This window comes from Geotrypetes seraphini, chromosome 3 (genome assembly GCF_902459505.1).
Source record: "Geotrypetes seraphini chromosome 3, aGeoSer1.1, whole genome shotgun sequence".
Taxonomy (NCBI): Eukaryota; Metazoa; Chordata; class Amphibia; order Gymnophiona; family Dermophiidae; genus Geotrypetes; species Geotrypetes seraphini.
In genome coordinates, this window is record NC_047086.1 from 208,256,493 (window position 1) to 208,277,655 (window position 21,163).

Here is a 21,163-nt window from a genome sequence, read left to right on the forward strand (position 1 = left end):
GCTGATCGCTGCAGCTCAGCGGCCCCAGCAACCTGCCTACCCCCCTACTACAACATTCGCTGCAGGAGAGATGGCTCATCTCTCCTGCCACGATGGTGATCACCCATTCCTCTCCGAACCACAGCACTTCGGGGTGAGCATCGCGGAAGGGCATCTCCCCTGCCAGCGATCAGCCCTCCCCCGTCTATTACAATCAGGCAGGAGGGGGCCCAAGCCCTCCTGCCCAGAAACACCCCGAACCCCCGACAGCATCGGGGCAAGAGAGAGCCCAAGCCCTCTTGCCCTGCCGACTCCCTGACAGCATTGGGGCAAGAAGGAGCCAAAGCCCTCTTGCCCCGCCGACTCCCCGACAGCATGGGGGACAAGAGGGAGCCCAAGCCCTCTTGCCCTGAGTTTCCACCCCCCCCCCCCCACCGAGTCCGATGGGGCCATGAGGGAGCCCAAGCCCTCCTGACCTGGCGATCTCCAACCCTCCTCCCCCCCCACGATCCGGCCAGGAGGGAGCCCAAGCCCTCCTGGCCTGGTGACACCCCCTAACCCTTACCCCCCACTAAAATATGGGCAGGAGGGATCCCATGTCCTCCTGCCCTCGATGCAAACCCCCCATGACTCCCCCCCGAACCCCGATCGCCCCCCCACGATTCCCCCTCCCCGTACCTTAAAAATTGTTGGTCAGACGGATGGGTGTCAAGCCCGTCCGTCTGACAGGCCAGCCATCTCCGGAATGGCTGGCCTTAGGGCCTGATTGGCCCAGGTGGCTCAAACCACGCCCACAGGTGGGGCTTGAGGCGCCTGGGCCAACCGGAATCAGCCCAGTTGTCCTAGGCCCCTCCTGTGGGGGGTAGGGGTTGGGGATCGTGAGGCAAGAGGACTTGGGTTCCCTCTTGCCCCCCGATGCTGTCGGGGAGTCGGCGGGGTAAGAGGGCTTGGGCTCCTTATTGCCCCGATGCAGTTGCCTTATTGCCTCGAACGTAGTCGGGGGTTCGGGGTGCCGCAGGCCAGGAGGGCTTGGGCTCCCTCCTGCCCGGATCGTTGTAGGGGGGGGGGTTCTGTAACATTAGGGAGATCAAGCAGAAAAATTAACATCCATGGAAGTGAGCCTGGAAGACGTATGCAGGCAGCTAGAAAAACTAAAAACTGACAAATCCCCGGGTCCAGACGGAATCCATCCAAGGGTTCTGAAGGAACTAAAGGAGGAGATAGCGGAACTACTGCAGCAAATTTGCAATCTAGCCCTGAAAACAGGCGTGATCCCAGAGGACTGGAAGATAGCCAATGTTACGCCCATCTTTAAAAAGGGATCAAGGGGTGACCCGGGAAACTACAGACCGGTGAGTCTGACCTCGGTTCCGAGGAAAATGGTGGAAGCACTTATAAAAGACAACATCGACGAACATTTTGAAAGAAACAAACTTCTGACAACCAGCCAACATGGTTTCAGCAAGGGGAGATCGTGCCTAACAAACTTATTGCACTTCTTCGAAGGAATTAACAAACGGATGGACAGAGGTGACCCCATAGACATCATATATCTAGACTTCCAAAAAGCCTTTGACAAAGTACCCCATGAACGCCTACTTCGGAAACTGAAGAACCATGGGGTGGAAGGAGATGTACATAGATGGATCAGAAATTGGTTGGCGGGTAGGAAACAGAGGGTGGAAGTGAAGGGCCACTACTCGGACTGGAGGAGGGTCACGAGTGGTGTCCCGCAGGGCTCGGTGCTTGGGCCGTTGCTATTTAATATATTCATAAATGATCTAGAAACAGGGACGAAGTGTGAGAAAATAAAATTTGCGGATGACACCAAACTATTTAGAGGAGCTCGGACTAAAGAGGACTGCGAAGAATTGCAAAGAGACTTGAACAAACTAGAGGAATGGGCGACGAGATGGCAGATGAAGTTCAACGTTGAGAAATGTAAAGTACTACATGTGGGAAGCAGAAACCCGAGGTGCAGCTATACGATGGGAGGGATATTATTGAAGGAGAGCACCCAAGAAAGGGACTTGGGGGTAATGATGGACATAACAATGAAGCCGACGACATAGTGCACAGCGGCCGCTAAGAAGGCAAATAGAATGCTAGGCATAATCAAGAAGGGTATTACAACCAGAACGAAAGAAGTTATCCTGCCGTTGTATCGGGCGATGGTGCGTCCGCATCTGGAGTACTGCGTCCAATATTGGTCGCCGTACCTTAAGAAAGATATGGCGTTACTCGAGAGGGTTCAGAGAAGAGCGACACATCTGATAAAAGGGATAGAAAACCTTTCATACGCTGAGAGATTAGAAAAACTGGGACTCTTTTCCCTGGAGAAGAGGAGACTTAGAGGGGATATGATAGAGACTTACAAGATCATGAAAGGCATAGAGAGAGTAGAGAGGGACAGATTCTTCAAACTTTCGAATAATAAAAGAACAAGAGGGCACTCGGAAAAGTTGAAAGGGGACAGATTCAAAATGAATGCTAGGAAGTTCTTCTTTACCCAACGTGTGGTGGACACCTGGAATGCGCTTCCAGAGGACGTAATAGGGCAGAGTACAGTACTGGGGTTCAAGAAAGGATTGGACAATTTCCTGCTGGAAAAGGGGATAGAGGGATATAGATAGAGGATTACTGCACAGGTCCTGGACCTGTTGGGCCACCGCATGTGCGGACTGCTGGGCACGATGGACCTCTGGTCTGACCCAGCGGAGGCACTGCTTATGTTCTTATGTAGTGATAGACACCGGTTACAGAATCCAGCTTTTAGGCAAAGGACTGGCTCCTCCTTCGCCTAAAAGCCCTTGTTTTGGGCGTTTGGGACTTAGGCTTTTTGTAGGTTGATTATATGGTGTAAGTTTAGATGTAGTGGTGGTCTGGGCGTTTAAACAGCTGAACGTAGAGGCAGGCCATTATCAAAAAGCCCTCCTTTTGGACGTTTTTATTGATAATGGACGTTTTCCCTGCTTCTACTTTCAACATTTAAGACCTTAGGCCAAAAGAGGACTTAGACTTTTTTTTAATTATGTCCCTCCACGTGTGCAAATTGGCACTATGCACATGGTATGCCCATGCTCTGCTCGTGTATATGCCCCCTCACACTTATACATAAATAAGCAGAACATGGAAGAAAAATCACATCTAAAAATATAATTTTATCATATAACTATTTTTAAAAATTTTAGATTTAAAAAATGGTAGTGAAAAACTTCAGACATCCAAGCAATGTCCACAGCAGACTCATTTGCCTGATCATGACAACTGCACAAATGGGTTGAAAACAATCATATGTCACACTTGTATACCATAGCACTTATACACTACCTTTAAGAATAGGATGAATAATATTTGTTCATGTAAGTGGTGCTAATTGGTTTATTACATGTGCAAGTGCGTAACTGCATTTGCCCACAGTTATAGAACTATCTTTCACGTGCTTTCCCTATTTTTCTCCGTCTTCCTGTTTAGTCCAGGATGTTTCTTCCCTCTTTTCTCTCCAGTCTGTCTGTCTGTTCTCATTTTCCCTATCCAGTCTATTGTTAATCTTACCCTTCTGTTTCTTCAACTCAGGTTCTTCCTCTTATCACTCTTCAACTCAGTCTGTGTCTGGAAAGACCTTCAGAATTTCTTAACACTTGCAGCTTAAAGTATTATTAACTTTATCATCTCTACCCAATAATCAATTGTAATATTAATAATAATAATGACATGGATTATATAGCTAGGGCTTCTGATTTTAGGTTTTAGCTGATAAAATACCTCTAATACAAAAAATATAGATGTTTATTGAATGAACTGTGGAGAACCTCACTTTTCATAATACCATCTCACCCCTCCTTATGTTTATTTTTGTGCTTTTTCTGTGCTGACAGCTCCTCAGCTGCATAAATGCATTTGATTCCACTGGAAAAGGTACCCAGCAATAGCACATATTCCACAAAAATACCACAGATTTTTTTTCTACTTTAAAAGAACATCTAATTAACTGGAAATAAACATCTATATTTACAGTCTATCAACACCTAAGAATAGAAGCCCTATATACGTATCATGTTACAGAATGCTAACTGAATTAAACCTGCGGGTGATGTTTCAGGGTGTGGTCGGTAATATTAAGAGTGGGAAGTCAGCACTCATCCATCGGTTCCTCACAGGATCGTATGTGGGGTTAGAAGCACCGGATAGTAAGTACAATACTTGATATATGTAGTAAAGCTAGAAGATGCCTTAAATCTTTGTTCTAGTGTTATAAATCATTTGTCATCTGAAGACACTTTAAAATTCCTTGCATCATTTGGCTCTGAGAAAATGAACATAAGCAGGACCCTTTGAAATGATTTCCCAGGACTATGCCCTTAAGAGAAGCAGCAGCAATATCATTAATACATAAATGTTTTCTGATATAAAATAGAGATCTGCCTTGTCCTTATTCCTCTTCCTTTGAGAATGTGTTCTCTGTCCCCCCAAAAGGCATTGCAGTTGCTCTATGGTGTCCTGTGGCTGTCTGGAGCCCAGTTCTTCTTCTAACAGTTTTCATTTAAAAATATGTTTATAAAAAAATTGATGTCAGTGCTGTATATCTATTTATCCCAGGACAAGCAGGCATGATATTCTCACATGTGGGTGACGTCACCTACGGAGCCCCAGCGCGGACAGTTTTTCAAGCAAACTTGATTGAAGTCTCAAGTTTGCTATGCTGCACCACGCATGTGCATGCCTTCTTGCCCACTAGAGGGCGCATCCCCACCTCGTGGTCCTCAGTTCAGTCGCAGAGCCAGAAGCCCTGTGGAATTTGTGCTCTTCTATTTTAGCCTTCTGACACCGCGGCTGAGTGTTTCTTTCTCGGTCGCTGTGCTTACTTTGTTTTTTTATTTGTTTGTGTTTAGGTTTTCGTCAAAAAAAAAAAAAAAAAAGATTTTTCGTTCGGCTCCGGGGGCTCCCGGTAGCCGCGGCCGCGGGACCTCGTTCGTTCCCGGCCGTTTTTTGTGTCCATGTCCCGTCCCTTGACGGGCTTTAAAAAGTGCACCCGGTGCGATCGACTCCTTTCGATCACCGATCCCCACCGGTGGTGCTTACTTTGTCTGGGTCCTGAGCACCCGACCGACTCCTGCACTCGGTGCTCTACTTTTCAGCAAAAGGCCCTCCGCCGCCGTCGCACTCGTATGGCAGAGCTCTTTGCTGTGGACCCCGTGGTGGGGAAGGCCTCGACGTCGGCCTCGGCTTCGGCCCCGGCCTTGACCTCGGCCTCGACTCCCTCGACCTCGCCCCGACAGCCCGCTTCGTCGAAGCCTGTGTCCTCGACCCCGAAGTCGACGACGGGTAAGTCCTCACTTCCTTCTTCTGTTCCAGCCTTGAAGAAGCCATCCTCGGGCTCATCGACGGGGGCGGGTGGGTCGTCCTCGGCCCCGCCCCGAGCGTCGAAGTCGGGTGCCCCGCGGGAATACTCGAGACCGAGATCGCCCTCGAGGGAGCACCCGCCGGCCCCGGATCTACCAGCCATGATGGCGGTGCCGGCTTTTCAGGACTTACTCCGTGCGCTCATTACCTCGGAGCTGTCCGGTGCCCTCGCGCACCTCCAGCCGCCTTCGGCTGCCCCGGCGTCGAATGCCTCGGTCTCGGTACCCTCGACTTCGGCCCCCGGGGGGGCTTCGGCCTCGGCCCCGACCTTGCCCTCGACCGCGGTTGACCAGCCTGAGCGGAGCGTGCGGCCTCGGGACAAGGTGCGGAGGGTTCGGAGGATCTCTTCCTCTTCGTCCTCGTCGAGGTCCTCCCGGGGCTCCTTGCCCTCGGGTCGGCCTCGGGCGCAGCGTCGGTCGAGGAAGCCCAAACGTCAACGGGCCTCTCCTCGACGACGCGGTCGCTCCTCGCCGACCGGGGCAGAGACCCTACGGGTCTCCGAGCTCCGCCTCGATAATCCGAGGCTTTTCCGTTCCTCCGAGGTTGAGTGCTCGAGGGACTCTTCGCCGAGACGGAAGGGGCGTGCCTCGGTGCCCCATACCCCGGGGACTTCCCGCAGGGGTTCCTCGGGGCATGGGCGGTCCCCGACCCCGTCGAGGTCGCTTGGTGCGGCTTCTTGGGGTTCGGGGTCTGGCACGGGTAAGGAACCTCGTTACTCCCATGAGGCCTCCCCTTCCTTCTTGGCGACGAGGGCTTCTCGATCTCCCTCTCCGCCTTCGAAGCCCTCCTCCTTTTCGAGATTTGTGCTTGATATGGGGAGGGCTTTGGACCTTGATCTGGCGTCAGGGTCGCAATACACGAAGGAATTTTTGGAGGAGCAGGATTTGCCCTCTCCCCCCAGACAGACTCCTCGGCTGCCTCTCAACAAGGTTCTCCACCAGACCTTTCTGAGGAACTTGGACTCCCCTCTTACAGTCACAGCGGTTCCATCAAAGATGGAGTCTTAAGTACCGCACAGTCCCTTGCAAGGGATTCGATAAAGCACAGCTGTCCCACCAGTCGTTGCTGGTGAAGTCGGCGTTGAAGAAGTCTCAGCCTTCTAGGGTCTCTGCTGCGGTCCCCCCCGGGCGGGAGGGACGGACCCTGGACAAGTTTGGTCATCGCCTCTATTCCAACTCCATGATGGCTGCCAGGGTCCTTAATTACGCATTCACCTTCTCATCCTATTTAAGGCAAATGGTGAAGGCGTTGCCCAGGTATTATGGGGTCATGCCGGATTCCCATAAGGGGGATTTTGGTACCTTTATGGCCAATTTGTCTCAGCTGCGTCTCTACCTTTTTCACGCAGTTTACGATGCGTTTGAGTTGGCCTCTCGTGTATCCGCCTTTGCGGTGGCGATGCGCCGTCTCGCATGGCTTCATACCCTGGATATGGACCCGAACTTGCAAGAACGTCTGGCCAATCTTCCATGTGTTGGCTCCGAGTTGTTCGATGAGTCCTTGGAGGCGGCGACCAAACGCTTGTCTGAACATGAGCGCTCTATCACCTCATTGGTCCGTCCTAAACCCCGGGCCCCGCCGCAGAAGCCGTTTAGACCTCCTCCGCGGCGATACCTGCAGAAGTCGACGCCGGTTTTCTCGAGGCCTCCGCCCCGGCGTCCCCCTCAGCAGGGCAGAGCGTCCCAACCAAAGCCTCAGGCGCAAGGGGCGTCTAAACCGGCTCCGTCTTTTTGACGTGATGCGCGGTTGGGGGCGGGCCCCCTCCGCACCATCGAAGGACCCCCTTCCTATCGGGGGCCGATTGCAGGCCTTTCTTCCAGCCTGGGCCGAGATCACGTCGGACGCTTGGGTGCTCCGGATCATCTCCGAGGGTTACTCGCTAAACTTCTTAGCCATGCCGCCAGAACATCCGCCGGGGGCTTCTCTTGGCTGTCGAGACCAGCTTCTGTCGGAAGCCAGGTCCTTGTTGAGCCTTCGGGCGGTGGAGCCCGTGCCCCCGAACCAAAGGGGACGGGGTTTTTACTCCCGTTACTTTTTGGTCCCGAAGAAGACAGGGGACTTACGCCCCATTCTGGACCTCCGGAGGCTCAACAAATTCCTTGTCCGGGAGAAGTTCCGTATGTTGTCCCTTCCAGTCCTGTACCCTCTGTTAGAATCGGGGGACTGGATGTGCTCCCTGGACCTGAAGGAAGCATATACTCATGTTCCGGTGCATCCTGCCTTCCTTAAGTTCCTCAGGTTCCAGGTGGGGGAGTTGCACCTCCAGTATCGGGTCCTCCCCTTTGGACTGGCTTCGTCCCCTCGAGTCTTCACGAAGTGTATGGTGGTGGTCACGGCAGCCCTGAGATCTCGGGGGCTGCAGGTGTTTCCCTACCTGGACGATTGGCTGATCAAGGCGTCCTCCAAGGAAGGGGTTATTTCAGCGATCCGACAGACTATCATCTTCCTTCAACGTCTGGGGTTCGAAGTGAACTTCCCCAAGTCTCAGTTGTGCCTGACTCAATCCCTTCAGTTTATCGGGGCCGTGCTGGACACGGTTCGCCTCCGTTCGTTCCTCCCCCCGCCACGGTTGGAGGTCCTGTTTCGATTGAGTCGCCAAGTTTCGTTGCTGCCCTCAGTTTCGGCGCAGTGCATGATGGTTCTGCTCGGCCACATGGCGTCGACGGTCCATGTCACTCCGTTCGCCCGTTTGCACCTGAGGCTTCCTCAGTGGACCTTGGCCTCCCAGTGGCGTCAGGATCGGGACCCAGTCTCCTCCCCTATAACTGTGACTCCTTCCTTGAGACGCTCGCTCCGTTGGTGGACCAACTCTTCCAATCTTTCCGGGGGTTTGCTCTTTCTCGTTCCTCCGCATCGCAAGGTCCTGACCACGGACTCTTCGGAGTACGCGTGGGGAGCTCATCTGGACGGTCTGCGGACTCAAGGTCTATGGTCGGCAGAGGACCGGAGTTGTCACATCAATGTTTTAGAACTTCGTGCCATTTTTCTGGCTGCTCGAGCGTTCTGCCACCTGCTGCACAATCAGGTAGTCCTTGTGCAGATGGACAACAAGGTGGCCATGTATTATGTGAACAAACAAGGGGGAACGGGCTCTTGGTCCCTGTGCTGGGAAGCCCTGCGCCTTTGGGAATGGGCGGTCTCCCAGAACATCTTCCTGCGGGCGGTTTACATTCAGGGAGAGAAGAATTGTCTGGCCGACAAACTCAGTCGTCTTCTCCAGCCGCACGAGTGGTCGCTAAACTCCCGAGTTCTGCACGAGGTCTTCGACCGCTGGGGGACTCCTCAGGTGGATCTGTTTGCCTCCCCGGAGACTCGCAAACTGCCCCTCTATTGTTCTCGGATGTACTCCCCGGACCGTCTCGAGGCCGATGCCTTTCTTCTCGACTGGGGAGGGAGGTTCCTTTATGCGTTTCCTCCTTTCCCTCTGATCTTGAGGACGTTGGTTCATCTCAAGTCGTCCAGAGCCACTATGATTCTCATTGCGCCTCGTTGGCCTCGACAGCACTGGTTCTCCCTGCTCCTTCAACTCAGTGTCAGGGAGCCTCTGCTTCTGCCTGTTTTTCCCTCTCTGCTGTCTCAGAGTCGGGGTTCGCTGTTGCATCCCAATCTTCAGTCTTTACATCTGACGACTTGGTTCCTTTCCCCATGACTTCACAGGTTTCTCAGTCTGTGAGGGAGGTTCTGGAAGCCTCGCGCAAGGTCTCGACTAGGCTTTGTTATTCTCAGAAGTGGACCAGATTTTCTTCCTGGTGTTCCTCGAATCATCTGGATCCGAGTTCGGTTCCGGTGTCTTCGGTTCTGGAATATTTGTTGCATTTGTCCAAGTCTGGGCTGAAGACGACTTCCATTAGGGTGCATCTCAGTGCGATTGCTGCTTTCCATCGGCATCTCGAGGGTCGATCTCTCTCTCTTCATCCTCTGGTGATTCGTTTCATGAGGGGTCTAGTGAATGTTAATCCTCCTTTGAAACCTCCTCCTGTAGTTTGGGATCTTAATGTGGTTTTGGCTCAACTGATGAAGCCTCCCTTCGAGCCTATTGACAAATCTCATCTTAAGTTTCTCACTTGGAAGGTAATCTTTTTGCTTGCGCTCACGTCCGCTCGTCGGATTAGCGAGCTGCAGGCTTTGGTTGCGGACCCGCCCTTTACTGTGTTCCATCATGACAAGGTGGTTCTTCGCACCCATCCTAAATTTTTACCTAAGGTTGTGTCTGATTTCCACCTCAATCAGTCCATTGTTCTTCCGGTGTTTTTTCCGAAGCCCCACTCTCATCCTGGGGAGGCGGCGCTTCACACGCTTGACTGTAAGAGAGCGTTGGCCTTTTATCTTCAACGCACCAAGTCTCATCGGAAGGTTCCTCAATTATTTTTGTCCTTTGATCCTAATCGGTTGGGACGTTCTGTTTCCCAGGGCACCTTGTCCAACTGGTTGGCTGCTTGTATTTCTTTTTGCTACGCTCAGGATGGTCTCGCGCTTCATGGTCGGGTCACGGGACATAAGGTCCAAGCGATGGCAGCTTCTGTGGCGTTCCTCCGGTCTACTCCGGTGGAGGATATCTGCAAGGCTGCCACTTGGTCTTCGGTTCATACTTTCACCTCCCACTACTGTCTAGATACGTTATCCAGGAGTGACGGCCGGTTTGGCCAGTCAGTTTTGCGTAATCTGTTTTCCTAAATTGTTATCCTCCCACCTGCCCTTTTTTGGTTGGCTTGGAGGTCACCCACATGTGAGAATATCATGCCTGCTTGTCCTGGGATAAAGCACAGTTACTTACCGTAACAGGTGTTATCCAGGGACAGCAGGCATATATTCTCACAACCCGCCCTCCTCCCCGGGGATGGCTTCTTTGCTGGCTATGGAACTGAGGACCATGAGGTGGGGATGCGCCCTCTAGTGGGCAAGAAGACATGCACATGCGTGGTGCAGCATAGCAAACTTGAAACTTCAATCAAGTTTGCTTGAAAAGCTGTCCGCGCTGGGGCTCCGTAGATGACGTCACCCACATGTGAGAATATATGCCTGCTGTCCCTGGATAACACCTGTTACGGTAAGTAACTGTGCTTTACCTGCTGAGAATATGCATCTCCCAGGAGGTTACAGTTTGTGAGCACAGTGAGAGTTAAGTAACTTGTCCAGGGTCATGCAGTCAGTGTGAGTAGAGAAACCTGCCTAGGGTCTTATACTTTGCAGCTCTGATGTATGACCATTATGTTATACCACTAGCTCAATGAGATTAATGTGGTTGTTTTTCCAGCTCCCATCCTTATGCATTCTTCTAGATCAGTGTTCTTCAACCACCGGTCCATGGACCGGTGCCGATTCACAGAAATTTCCTGCCGGTCCACAGGGCAAGCATGTGCATCAGGCCCAAAACTGTGTTCTTCAACTGCCGGTCTGTGGTGCGATCGATGCATTGTTAATAAGATTATATTATGTGTATATATGAAAAATGAATGGAAAAAATAATGTTACAATTAGGACTATGGGGGCAGGGTCTGGGGTGGAGACTGGGTAGAGATGGGCAGGGTCTGGCCCATGACTTAGCCCAGTGTTCTTCAACCGCCGGTCTGCGGACCAATGCCGGTCCACAAAATAATTATTTTATTTCTGCCGGTCCTTAGGTGTAAAAAGGTTGAAGAACACTGTTCTAGATGACAAGGACCAGATTACACTGGAGCTGAAAGTTATAAAGCTGGGAATGAGTGGAAAAAATGAATATCCAAGGAATTATAGACTAATACCAGTACATGAAAAAATATGGAACAAATCAAATACTGTATGTACTTGTGTATAAGATGAGAAATTTTGACTTCAACATTCCATCAATAAACCAGAATTGTCTTATCTATGGATTATCCTCATCAGTCCCATAGCCCTCTTGCTATTGACAGACTGTGGCTATGCTGAAGTTACTTTAGAGGATATATAGCCAGTGCTATATACTGTATGTTCCTGGTGTGAAAAGAGCTCTTAATTCAGGGTGAGCTTGTACAGTGTTCAAACTAAGACAAGAGGTTTGGAGAAGATGTGCAAGTGAGATTGGGGAGTGATAAAAATAAATAATAGTAATTGTTTAAAACCTGTAAATATTCTGGTAGGTTGAAAGTTTGTGCTGAGTATGTACATTGAGAGCAGGATATGCCTGCAGGGACATGTGCATGACAATTATCAGATGATACAACAAACAAGGCAGCAAATCAACAAACATTGAAATAAACAGTTTATTAAACAAAAACCTAAGGTAGCCATGTTTTTTGCCTTAAGGCTTCATCAGGGGTAAAAGCTATCAATCTTAACAACTATGAATAGTTGTTTTGCAGGACTACTATGAATTGTTTAATGTGGAAGAGGGAAGCAGACTTTAACTTTTAATCTCTCTGGACCACAATAGAGCTGTTATTCTAGAGAGAGGTTTGTGATTTGCTTGACCTCTCTAGTTTTGCCTCTGACGCAGCCTTTGGATGAAATGTGACCACATCAGGCAAATGTTCTATTAACTGTCCTGCTTTTTATACTCATTTGGTCTGCTCTTTGCTTTATTATCCTTGTATAGCAGATCACTTGCCTCTCTTATGTCTTATTGCCTCTCTTATGCTTTTCCAGTCCGAGTATTGTCCATTTACCCCACTCTCTGTTTTCTATCCGCCAACCAGTTTTTGATCCACGTGAGTATTTCACCCTCAATCCCATGACTCGCAATTTTTCAAAGTAGTCGTTCATGTGGCACTTTGTCAAACGTCTTCTGAAAATCCAGATATACAATGTTGACCGGGTCACCTTTGTCTATCTGCCTGTCAACTCCCTTGAAGAAGTGCAGCAAGTTTGTCAAGCAAGATCTTCCTTTGCTGAAGCAATGCTGGCTGGTCCTCATCAGATTGTGTTTGAAATTTTTTGTTTTCTAGGAATATAATAAAGAGCAGAGACAGGTATTGAATCAGAATTAGCTATCCACAAGATTTCCCTTAGATACTTCCAAAAAAGTATTTTGGGAGAAATCAAGTGGGTAAGAGGAAAATTTGTCAAACGTGGGTTTCTACTCCTTGCTGAATTCCCCATCATTTTTAACTTAGAATAAATAACATGAAAATCTTTTATAGCAAATGTGGAGAATCCTTGCAGGTTAGAGACCTGTTTATTTGTTTTAAGCATACATGCATCCAATACTTTAATGTTCGAGTCAACATTCTCTAACTTAACAACAACCTCTTTTGAAAACATTTGAGACTGAGTTGTGATAGATTTCAATAACTTCTCCATCCTCACATTAATTAACCATAAATCTTTTAAACACACATCCTGCCTAGATTCATCAGAGGCTTCAAAATCATCTGTAAATATAGAAATTTGAGGCATACTTGTATAGGAAACAACCAGATCAGTCTGGGCCTCTGCAGCTTCCAAAGAAGCAAAGGGATCTACTTCGGGACCCGGATTGACAGGGAAATCAGGAGGGAGAGGAGGAGTTCGCTCTGGAGAGCTCAATGAGGTTCCTGATATCTGAGCCACTTTATCAGTTGTAAGGTGCTAGTACTGCCTACCAAAAGGGGGCGGTTCATTGGGCCGAAGAGACTAGGGTGGAGGCTTTAACCTTTCCTTTGCACTTCCCCATAAGCAAAGATAATATAACAGGAAAAATCTGTTTTACTTAAACTAGCACAATATAAACCATAAAGTCAAACCTTGCTCCTCTTATCTCCAATTGGCTCCAAGGACCCAGTGTGCCCCTCAGGGCACGCCCCTTTGGCCACACCCTGTGGCCACAGGAGCAGCAGGGTTTTTCAACCAGGTGAATTAGGGCTCGATGATGTCAGAGGTGCCCTTATCCATGCCTACCCGATTTGCGGCACTCGGGGGACTCAAAAACAAACGCTGCTGTAGACCAGGGAAACAGGTATCTAATATAATAAAACGGTAAGCCACGCATGCGCACTTCCTATGCGTGCGTCTGTTTTCTGTGAGCTGTAGCGACCCATAGGAAGTGCGCATGCGCGGCTTACGGTCTGGCCTCACGTGAGGCAAGACAACTGCGCGCCCTTCTCTGCTCTCCACCTGCAGAGCGGCGGCTGCCGCCTGCTAGCACACCCTGCCCTCTCCAAGCCAGGACCGCAGCCAGCCAACGATCGCCTCCACAGCACGGAACAAATCGACGACTCCCCCCCTCCCGCACCAACCGCTGCCGCTCCTGTTTGAAGCGGCCTGATGAGGTTCGCGGTCAGCTGTAGCGAACCGCACAGGCCGCCATCCACATGAAGCACGTTCCCTCTGACGCGATCGCGTCAGAAGGAACATGCTACCATATGGAGAGCGGCCTGCGAGGTTCAAAACTGCCACCCATGAACCTAAGCAGGCCGCTTTGAACAGGAGCAGCAGCGGCGGCACTCCCCCCCTCCTTTCAGCGGCCGGCAAACAACATGGAGGACTGCTTCCGGGAGGAATCGGCTTCCAGCCTCATATCTCAGGCCTGACCCGCGACTCAAAGGGGAGAGGATATGCTGGATGGAGGGAGCAAGACAGATACTGGTTAGAAGACTGAAAATAAAGGGGGAAGAGAGAGAAAGAGAAGATGCTGGCAGGGAAGAGTTAGCAAAAAACAAACAAACCAAAAAAAAAACCTCCCAAAAAAACAAACAACTGGAGAAATAGAAGCAGATAGAGATGCAGAAAAATAAATGGAGGAAAACTGAAAGATAAGTTTAAAGTCTGAGATGGATGTAGGAGAGGAAGTGAAGACAGGAATGAGAGAACAGCCAGATCGACTGCAAACCCTGGTAAGAAAATTGAGAGAAGAGAGCAGAAACTGGGATAAACATGAATAAAATGGCCAGACAATAAAAGTAGAAAAAATAATTTTATTTTTAATTTCATTAACAGAAAATGCAGTTTTACTGTAAATTTGCACTGCTTTCTTTTTATATTCCAAAGTGTATAGTGTTTTTTCTCTTTCTCTGGTGTTTGAACTGCATATTGCTGGACAGGGGGAGCAGGAAGAGGTGTTGATGGACAGGGGGGGGGAATGAAGGGAGGCCTACTGCTGGGCAGGGGGAGCAGGAAGAGGTGCTGATGGACGAGGGAGCAGGAAGAGGGGTGAGGTAAAATAAAGGGAGAAGGGCTGCTGTTGGATAAGGTGAGCAGTGATGGGGTGGGGGAGGACACAGGGGAGGTAAAAGGAAGGGAGAATGAACAGGGGGAGCAGACAAGGGGTGGTGGTAGACAGCCAAGGAAAAAAAAGAAAGAAAGATAGAAATACAGAAAGCGGCTAAGGAGAGAGAAAAAGAAATAAAGACAGACACACACACACATATTGTAGCACCCGTTAATTTAATGGGCTATAAGACTAGTGAACAATAAAGCCCCATTCTGTCAGCAGACACCACCAAACAGCACTTTCTCCCCAACCGTAGTATTTCTGAATGGCAGGTGTTGTCGTGTCGACACCCTATGCTGCGAGTTCCTAAGAGTGGACAGTTCTTTCCTTTTTTGCTGAAGGTGGTTTCAGCTTTCCATGTCCTTCCGGAAGTGTGTTTCCATGTTGTTCAACTGACGAGTTCCAATCTAAGGATTGTCTGCTAAAGAACTTGGTAGTACGCAGGGTGCTCCTGCATTATTGGCAAGTCTCTCAAGAGTTTCACCTTCGGACCACCTGTTGTGGTGGCTCTTTTATTCTGCGGGGTTCTCCCACTTTTTTTTTCAAAACTTTTTATTCCACAAAACCAAATACACGCAAAATAGCAGAGCATTTCCCAATATACATCAAACAGCGAATAAATTGAACAAACTATTACAATGAGAGTCCAGGCTTGGGTTCTTATAGCCTGGACTCGACTAAACCCCACCCTACTGATAGTCCTCCTGCTGCCCTCCTGCCCTCCTCCCCCCTGCCTCCCAACAAACTCACTTGTAGCAATGGGACCATTGGCTTCCATAATCTATTGACCACTTGGCTTTTGATCAGAGGGGGTAAAGTATCCAAATAAGGTGTCCAAACTGACAAGAAAAGCTTGCTCCGATGACGAGAGAACCGAGCGGACAGATTCCCACACCATTAAAAGATGAAATTTATTGCACCAATACCAGATGGTGGATGGGGAGTCCTGGAGCCAATGAGTCAAGATGCACTTCTTTCCCAAAATATAGCCCTTGTGGATAAGCTTGCAGAATGCCCTCCCAAATGGCCCTTAGCCACAAAAATAATTCCTTCAACCTGCGAGGGGAGGGTATAGCCCACCAGGGCCTGCAAATAACAACAGACCTCCAGCCAAAATGCAGCAATAGCAACACATGACCAGAGACCGTGTGCTAAAATATTATCACCCTGGCGACATTTCAAACAAGTAGGGGAAGGGGCACACCCAGAGTGAAAGGCCTGTTTCTGGGAAATATATCCTCTATGAAGAACCCGAAATTGACATTCCTGGAGCTCAGTGCTTTGCACCACCCTGGGGATCTGCTGCACCAGCAGAGCCAAGGATGCCACCCGTGAGCGGCAGCTGAGATCTCGGGTCCACAAAGACAAGAGCTGTTGATAGTCCCTCCTTAGCTGCAGAGCCACAATCTGGTGATGATATTGAGAAACCGAGAGCCAGTCCCAATTAACATCAAAAAAGAAATCCTGCAATGTTGCAAGAAATGTCTGCGTCAAGGACTCTCTGGGGAGAGAAGCTACATAGTGGGAAAGTTGTCTATAGGCAAAATGATTGTAGCACTCAGGGATCAGGACGTCTGGAGAGCAGGGGAAAGGAGAAAGACTACCATCCGCCAGAAGGTAATGCCCCAAATTACAGAGCCCCTTCCACGCCCATTGTTTAAAGACAACATTATCCTGTCCGGGACTAAAGGCTGCATTACCCACCATAGGCAGCAGAATGGAGCTGAAAGACGAATGACACCAAAACCGTAAAAGACACCGCCAAGCCCTACGAAGCGGCTCAACCAAACAGCTATGGGCCCCAGGGCCCAACTGCACTTTCCCATCCCAATGTAAAAGATAAGGCAGAACCCAGGGGAAGAAATAATCCTCCTCCAATGCCACATCGGTTAACTGAGAGCTAGCAAAAAGCCAGTCGTGCAGGTGGCGAAGCAAGCAGGCTAAATTATAAAGGGGAACCGAGGGAAGCCCCAAGCCATCAGTAGTCCAGGATCCCTGAAGAAGAGTACTGTTAATCTTGCCTTTCTTGCTCCCCCAACAAAAGAAGAATACCAATCTCTGGAGACTCGCCAGATCCTTTTTCAAAAGAAACAATGGGAGCGTTTGTAACAGGTATAACCACTTAGGAAAAACAATCATCCAAAAAAGATGAACGCGACCCATCAAAGAAAGAGGAAGATTCATCCAGTGGTGCAGGAGCACTTTAGTCTCAGCCAACAAACGATCTACATTCAAGCGGTACAAAGCTTTAATGTCCACGGATAACTGAATGCCCAGGTAGCAAAAAGAATGATTAGCCCAGCGTAATGGAAATATAGGTCTCCAATCCACACGCAAAGAGTCCAGAAAAGCTAGAGCCTCTGACTTTAGATGGTTCAGATGAAAGCCCAAGAAATCCCCATACTCCCGGAAACTCTTCAGAGGATGGGCAAAGTGTAGAAGGCCTGGATGGCACAAATTGCGCAGAAGAAGCTATAGCAGGGCATGACAGAGACCTTTCAGTCCTGATCAGAGGGTTTTATATACATGCAAACACATTTAAAACTTTGAAAAGTCAGGATAATAAACAAAAGACCAGGAAACTGATATATAGCATAGGAAAAGGGAATTCACTATTTGTGTGAGGTGTTAGGTGGGGCAGGATCATATGGAAATCAGGATGTGTATAAATATTAATACATAGAAGTATTAATGACTCCATTTTGTATTAATTTTCCTCCACGTTGGCTTCTGTCTTTCTTTGTGTCTCTTCTTCCTGGGGTAAACCATACTTAAGTTTTCCCACTTATAAAAGGCCCGGGATTCTAGTGTTCTTTGTGTGGACTGCCATGCCAGGGGAATAAGAGAAACCTCATGGCCTAAGTATTAACAGATGGTCCTGGCATTTCATGATGGGTAGAGAATAATCTTTTTTTTTAATATGATTTAAAGAATTATGAGATATGAGTGTTGCTTGTGTATGAATGTTTGGGATCCCAGAATGTGTTTGATTATGTGTGTGAATTTTGGTTGTCTTTGCATATAAAATTTAGGTTTTGAAAATTCCAGAGGTAACATCTGGAAATGGTTAAGTTAAAACCAGGGACACTGTTACCATGGAAACCCCCTAGAGGCCCAGTATAGGAATTCTCATTAAGGGGGGCTCAAAATCCCAGGCTGTCAATGTTTCAAGCAAAAGGGTCAGAGAACTGTTTTTGATGTAAACTTTTAAAGAATACGGGGAGAGGAAGTTTTCTTTGGGTATATTATGTTTTATGCATATTCAGAAATTGATGTAAACAAAAATATGATTTGTAAAACCTTTTTCTATGTTAAGAGGAATTTTCTCTGTTCAAAACTAAGGACAGCCTCTGTTGGCTGATTGGTTGACGGGAATGATGTCATAATGGTCAGTGTGAAGGTATAAAGGAACACACCAGTATTGATTCTTTTGAGACCTTTGCTTCAGGAGAGGTGCAATTTACATGCCTGGTGGGGGGTCTCCCATGCCCACATGCCTTCTGAAAGTTGATTTTATGGATTATATTAATAAACAATATTTGGACTGGTAATATATGGGCATTTGTCATTATTCCCGGGCAACTAAGGGCAGGGTTTGGTAAGTTCCCTGCTCAAGTGGCAACCCAGATGGGACTGTCGGTTTAGGGTATGCTTAGGCCTGATTAACCTGCTTAAAGGACACCTGAGGATCCGTCAAATAGACCAGGAGGTCATCTGCAAAGGCCTCCACTTTGAAATGATGACCCCCACCACCATCCCCGTGACCTCTGGGTTGGCCTGAATGTGCCGAATAAGCGGATCCAAAGTCAAGATGAATAGTAATGGCGAAAGGGGGCATCCTTGGCGAGTGCCTCTGCAAATCGGGAATGGGTCCGAAAGAACATCATTTGCCCACACCCATGACAGGGGATCTGCATAGAGGATTTGCACAGCCTGAATTAACCAAGGGCCCAGGCCATAAGCTTGCAAGACTGCAAATAAAAAGCCTTAATCCACCTGGTTAAAGGCCTTTTCCGCATCAAAGCTGATCACAAGGGAAGGAAGCTTATCCTGCGCCGCACGTTCCAAAGCTGCTAAAATATGCCACACATTCTTTGCAATAGCTCGACCCTTCACAAAGCCAACCTGGTGATCCAAAATAAAGCTCGGGAGTTCCATAACTAAACGATTAGCCAGAACTTTCGCAAAAAGCTTAGCCTCAAAATTCCACAAAGAAATTGGTCTTTATCCCAGGACAAGCAGGCAGCATATTCTCACTGATTGGTGATGTCACTGATGGAGCCCCGGTACGGACCACTTTAAAAGTGCATTGCCACTTTAAGAATTCAAAAAGTTCGTGATAGCCCGAACCACGCATGCGTAAGTGCCTTCCCGCCCGATGAGGGCATGCGGTCCTACAGTTTCTTAGTTTCCGTTGAGCTAAGAAGTCGCGTTTTAATGGCTGTTGAAAAATTTTCTTTTTGCTGCCTTCCCGCTCTCACGGTTTTCTGACCTTTTAGTTAGTTTTTTTGTTTTCTTTAATTTTTAGTTTAAAGAAAACAAAACCATTTTTAGTTTCTTTAATTTTTTTTCTTTTACTGTCGTTGGTTAAGCTTGGTGGGGCCTTATGGGTTGCCATACTGTTTTCTCCCCACCTTATCGGCTGTTTTTCCATGCAGTTTTTTTCCTGCTCCATTTCCATAAGCACGGTTGCTTTGCTGGGGAATTGTCTTCACAGACATCCTTCTGTGGTTCTAGCAATGTCGGGTTCTTGGCCTTGCCAATTTCTTCTTCCCCTGCTCTTCTCTTCACCAATGCATTTTCATTCTTCAGAAGCGGGTTTTCGTCGGTGCCATCAGGAATCTGGCACCCGCCAGCATCAGTAATCTGGTGCCCAGCCTACTTCTGGCACCGTTCTTCCAGCCCGCACCAACATTGACGGGCCCGATCTTCTCTAGGTAAGTTAGCTTGCAACTTTCTCTTTTGGGCTTCAGGTCATTGTAGCAGTGAGTCTAATCCTGCCAACCTTGGTCATTGTAGCAGTGAGTCAAGTCTTGCCGACCTCACTCAGCTCCATCTCTGACACTGATGATACCAGTTCATAGGCCAAACTCCGGTGTTTTTTTTTTCCAGCTCCGCTTCGATATCGATGAGTGCCTCGATACGGGCATACTCATCTTGGAAGCGTGGAGCAACACCAATGGTACTGGTTTATAGACCAATGGTACTGGTGTATTTTTCTTTCTGACTCCGCTTCGATATCAATGAGTGTCTCAATAAGGGCATACTCATTTTGGAAGCGTGGAGCGACACTGATGGTACCGGTTCATAGACCCATGGTACCGGTGTTTTTTTTTTTTCCTGCTGAAATTTTTTTCAGCACATCAATGGTACCGGCAATGCAGCCAGCGGTACCAGTGTTTTCCTCTTTAGCAGATTTCCTTCATGTCCAACTGTATTTTCAGTTGTTCCTGTCAACACCGTCATGTTCAACTGTATTTTCAGTTGTTACTGCTGACGCTCATGTCGACTTCTGGTGTCAATCCGGTCTCAGTTCTTGACACCAATAGCACTTTCACAGGAGTCTTCTACAATTTCGACGAAGCATATAATGTGACGCCGGTCTTCTTTAACGTTGCTGGTGTCAATTCAGTATGGGAAGGCCTTGCAGTCATTAACCTGTCTTCAGCCTTCGACACTGACTTCCTGACATCGATTCTGTTTAATTTGGGATTGAATCTCTGAGAGGGAGTGTTTTTTTTTTTTTTTTTTTTAGCAAGACCCAATATCTCTCTGAAGCAGTGGGTTTTTTTCACCACATGCTTCTCTTTCTACTTCATTAGGGTTAAGAATTTATTTTTTCACGATTCCTTAGGGGAATGTCTGAACCTTGTGCCATTCCCTTGTAAAGTCATTCTTTTGACTAAGGACTTTTATTTTACTTGTTAACTATAGTTAACTACTCAAGGATTTTTTGATTACTTCCATGATATTTTACGGGATATATTTTGATATGCCTTTAGAAATACTGAGTCTGTTTCAATAAATCCCTACTGGTGGAGTCAACTCTACAGGCTAGTATGTAGGCCTCTGTCTTTCTAGGTTGGCTAATCGGCTTCCCAGATTCCTATGCTGCCTCGCTGGTTCAGTAACCACTTTACTTGGCGTAAATTTTCTCCAGTCATTTTTCTCTGCTTACACATACAGTGCCTGTGTTTTTCAACTGCCCACCAGGACAGGCTAGTAAATACACCTTGTTTGGGGGACGACCTTTTTGGTGCTTCCATGGTCCCGCTGGGACATGTCTACTCAGCAGTTGTCTGTTTTAGTAGACCAAGTGAGACTCTCTGGTCAAGACCAAATAGCTGTCTTCACCTTTATCTCAATCTTCTTGTCAACAAAGATTTGCGGTTACTTTTTTCCCTATATTTAGGGCATACTCATGTACTACATTTGGAGGCTATCTTCAGTTCCTCATGCATTGCTGGGGGTTCATCACCTTAGCTCTCTGGGTTTTCTTCATAGAGCAGGTTTCTATACTCATTGTTTTCATCCTGCTCTCAGACCTTTTTTCTAAGAGTCTATTTGGATGCTGCACAGTCCTTCCTTTTTTCTTTTGCTGATTGCCATTGAAGGATCCTCTTCGATTCGTGGAGT

At 48.2% G+C, this 21,163-nt stretch overlaps 1 protein-coding gene across 7 annotated transcripts in view; it reads left to right on the plus strand.

The window, feature by feature from the left end:
• The window catches only part of AGAP2 (ArfGAP with GTPase domain, ankyrin repeat and PH domain 2), a 526,417-nt gene that overhangs the window by 264,049 nt on the left and 241,205 nt on the right, over window positions 1–21,163 (plus strand). For 4 of the 7 annotated variants that reach the window (XM_033938398.1, XM_033938399.1, XM_033938396.1 and 1 more), the window contains one exon: window positions 4,082–4,169. The exons of the other annotated variants lie outside the window; for them this stretch is intronic. In XM_033938398.1, coding sequence (XP_033794289.1) covers window positions 4,082–4,169 — 88 coding nt within the window. The remainder of the gene's footprint in view (window positions 1–4,081; window positions 4,170–21,163) is intronic. 7 annotated transcript variants of the gene reach the window in all.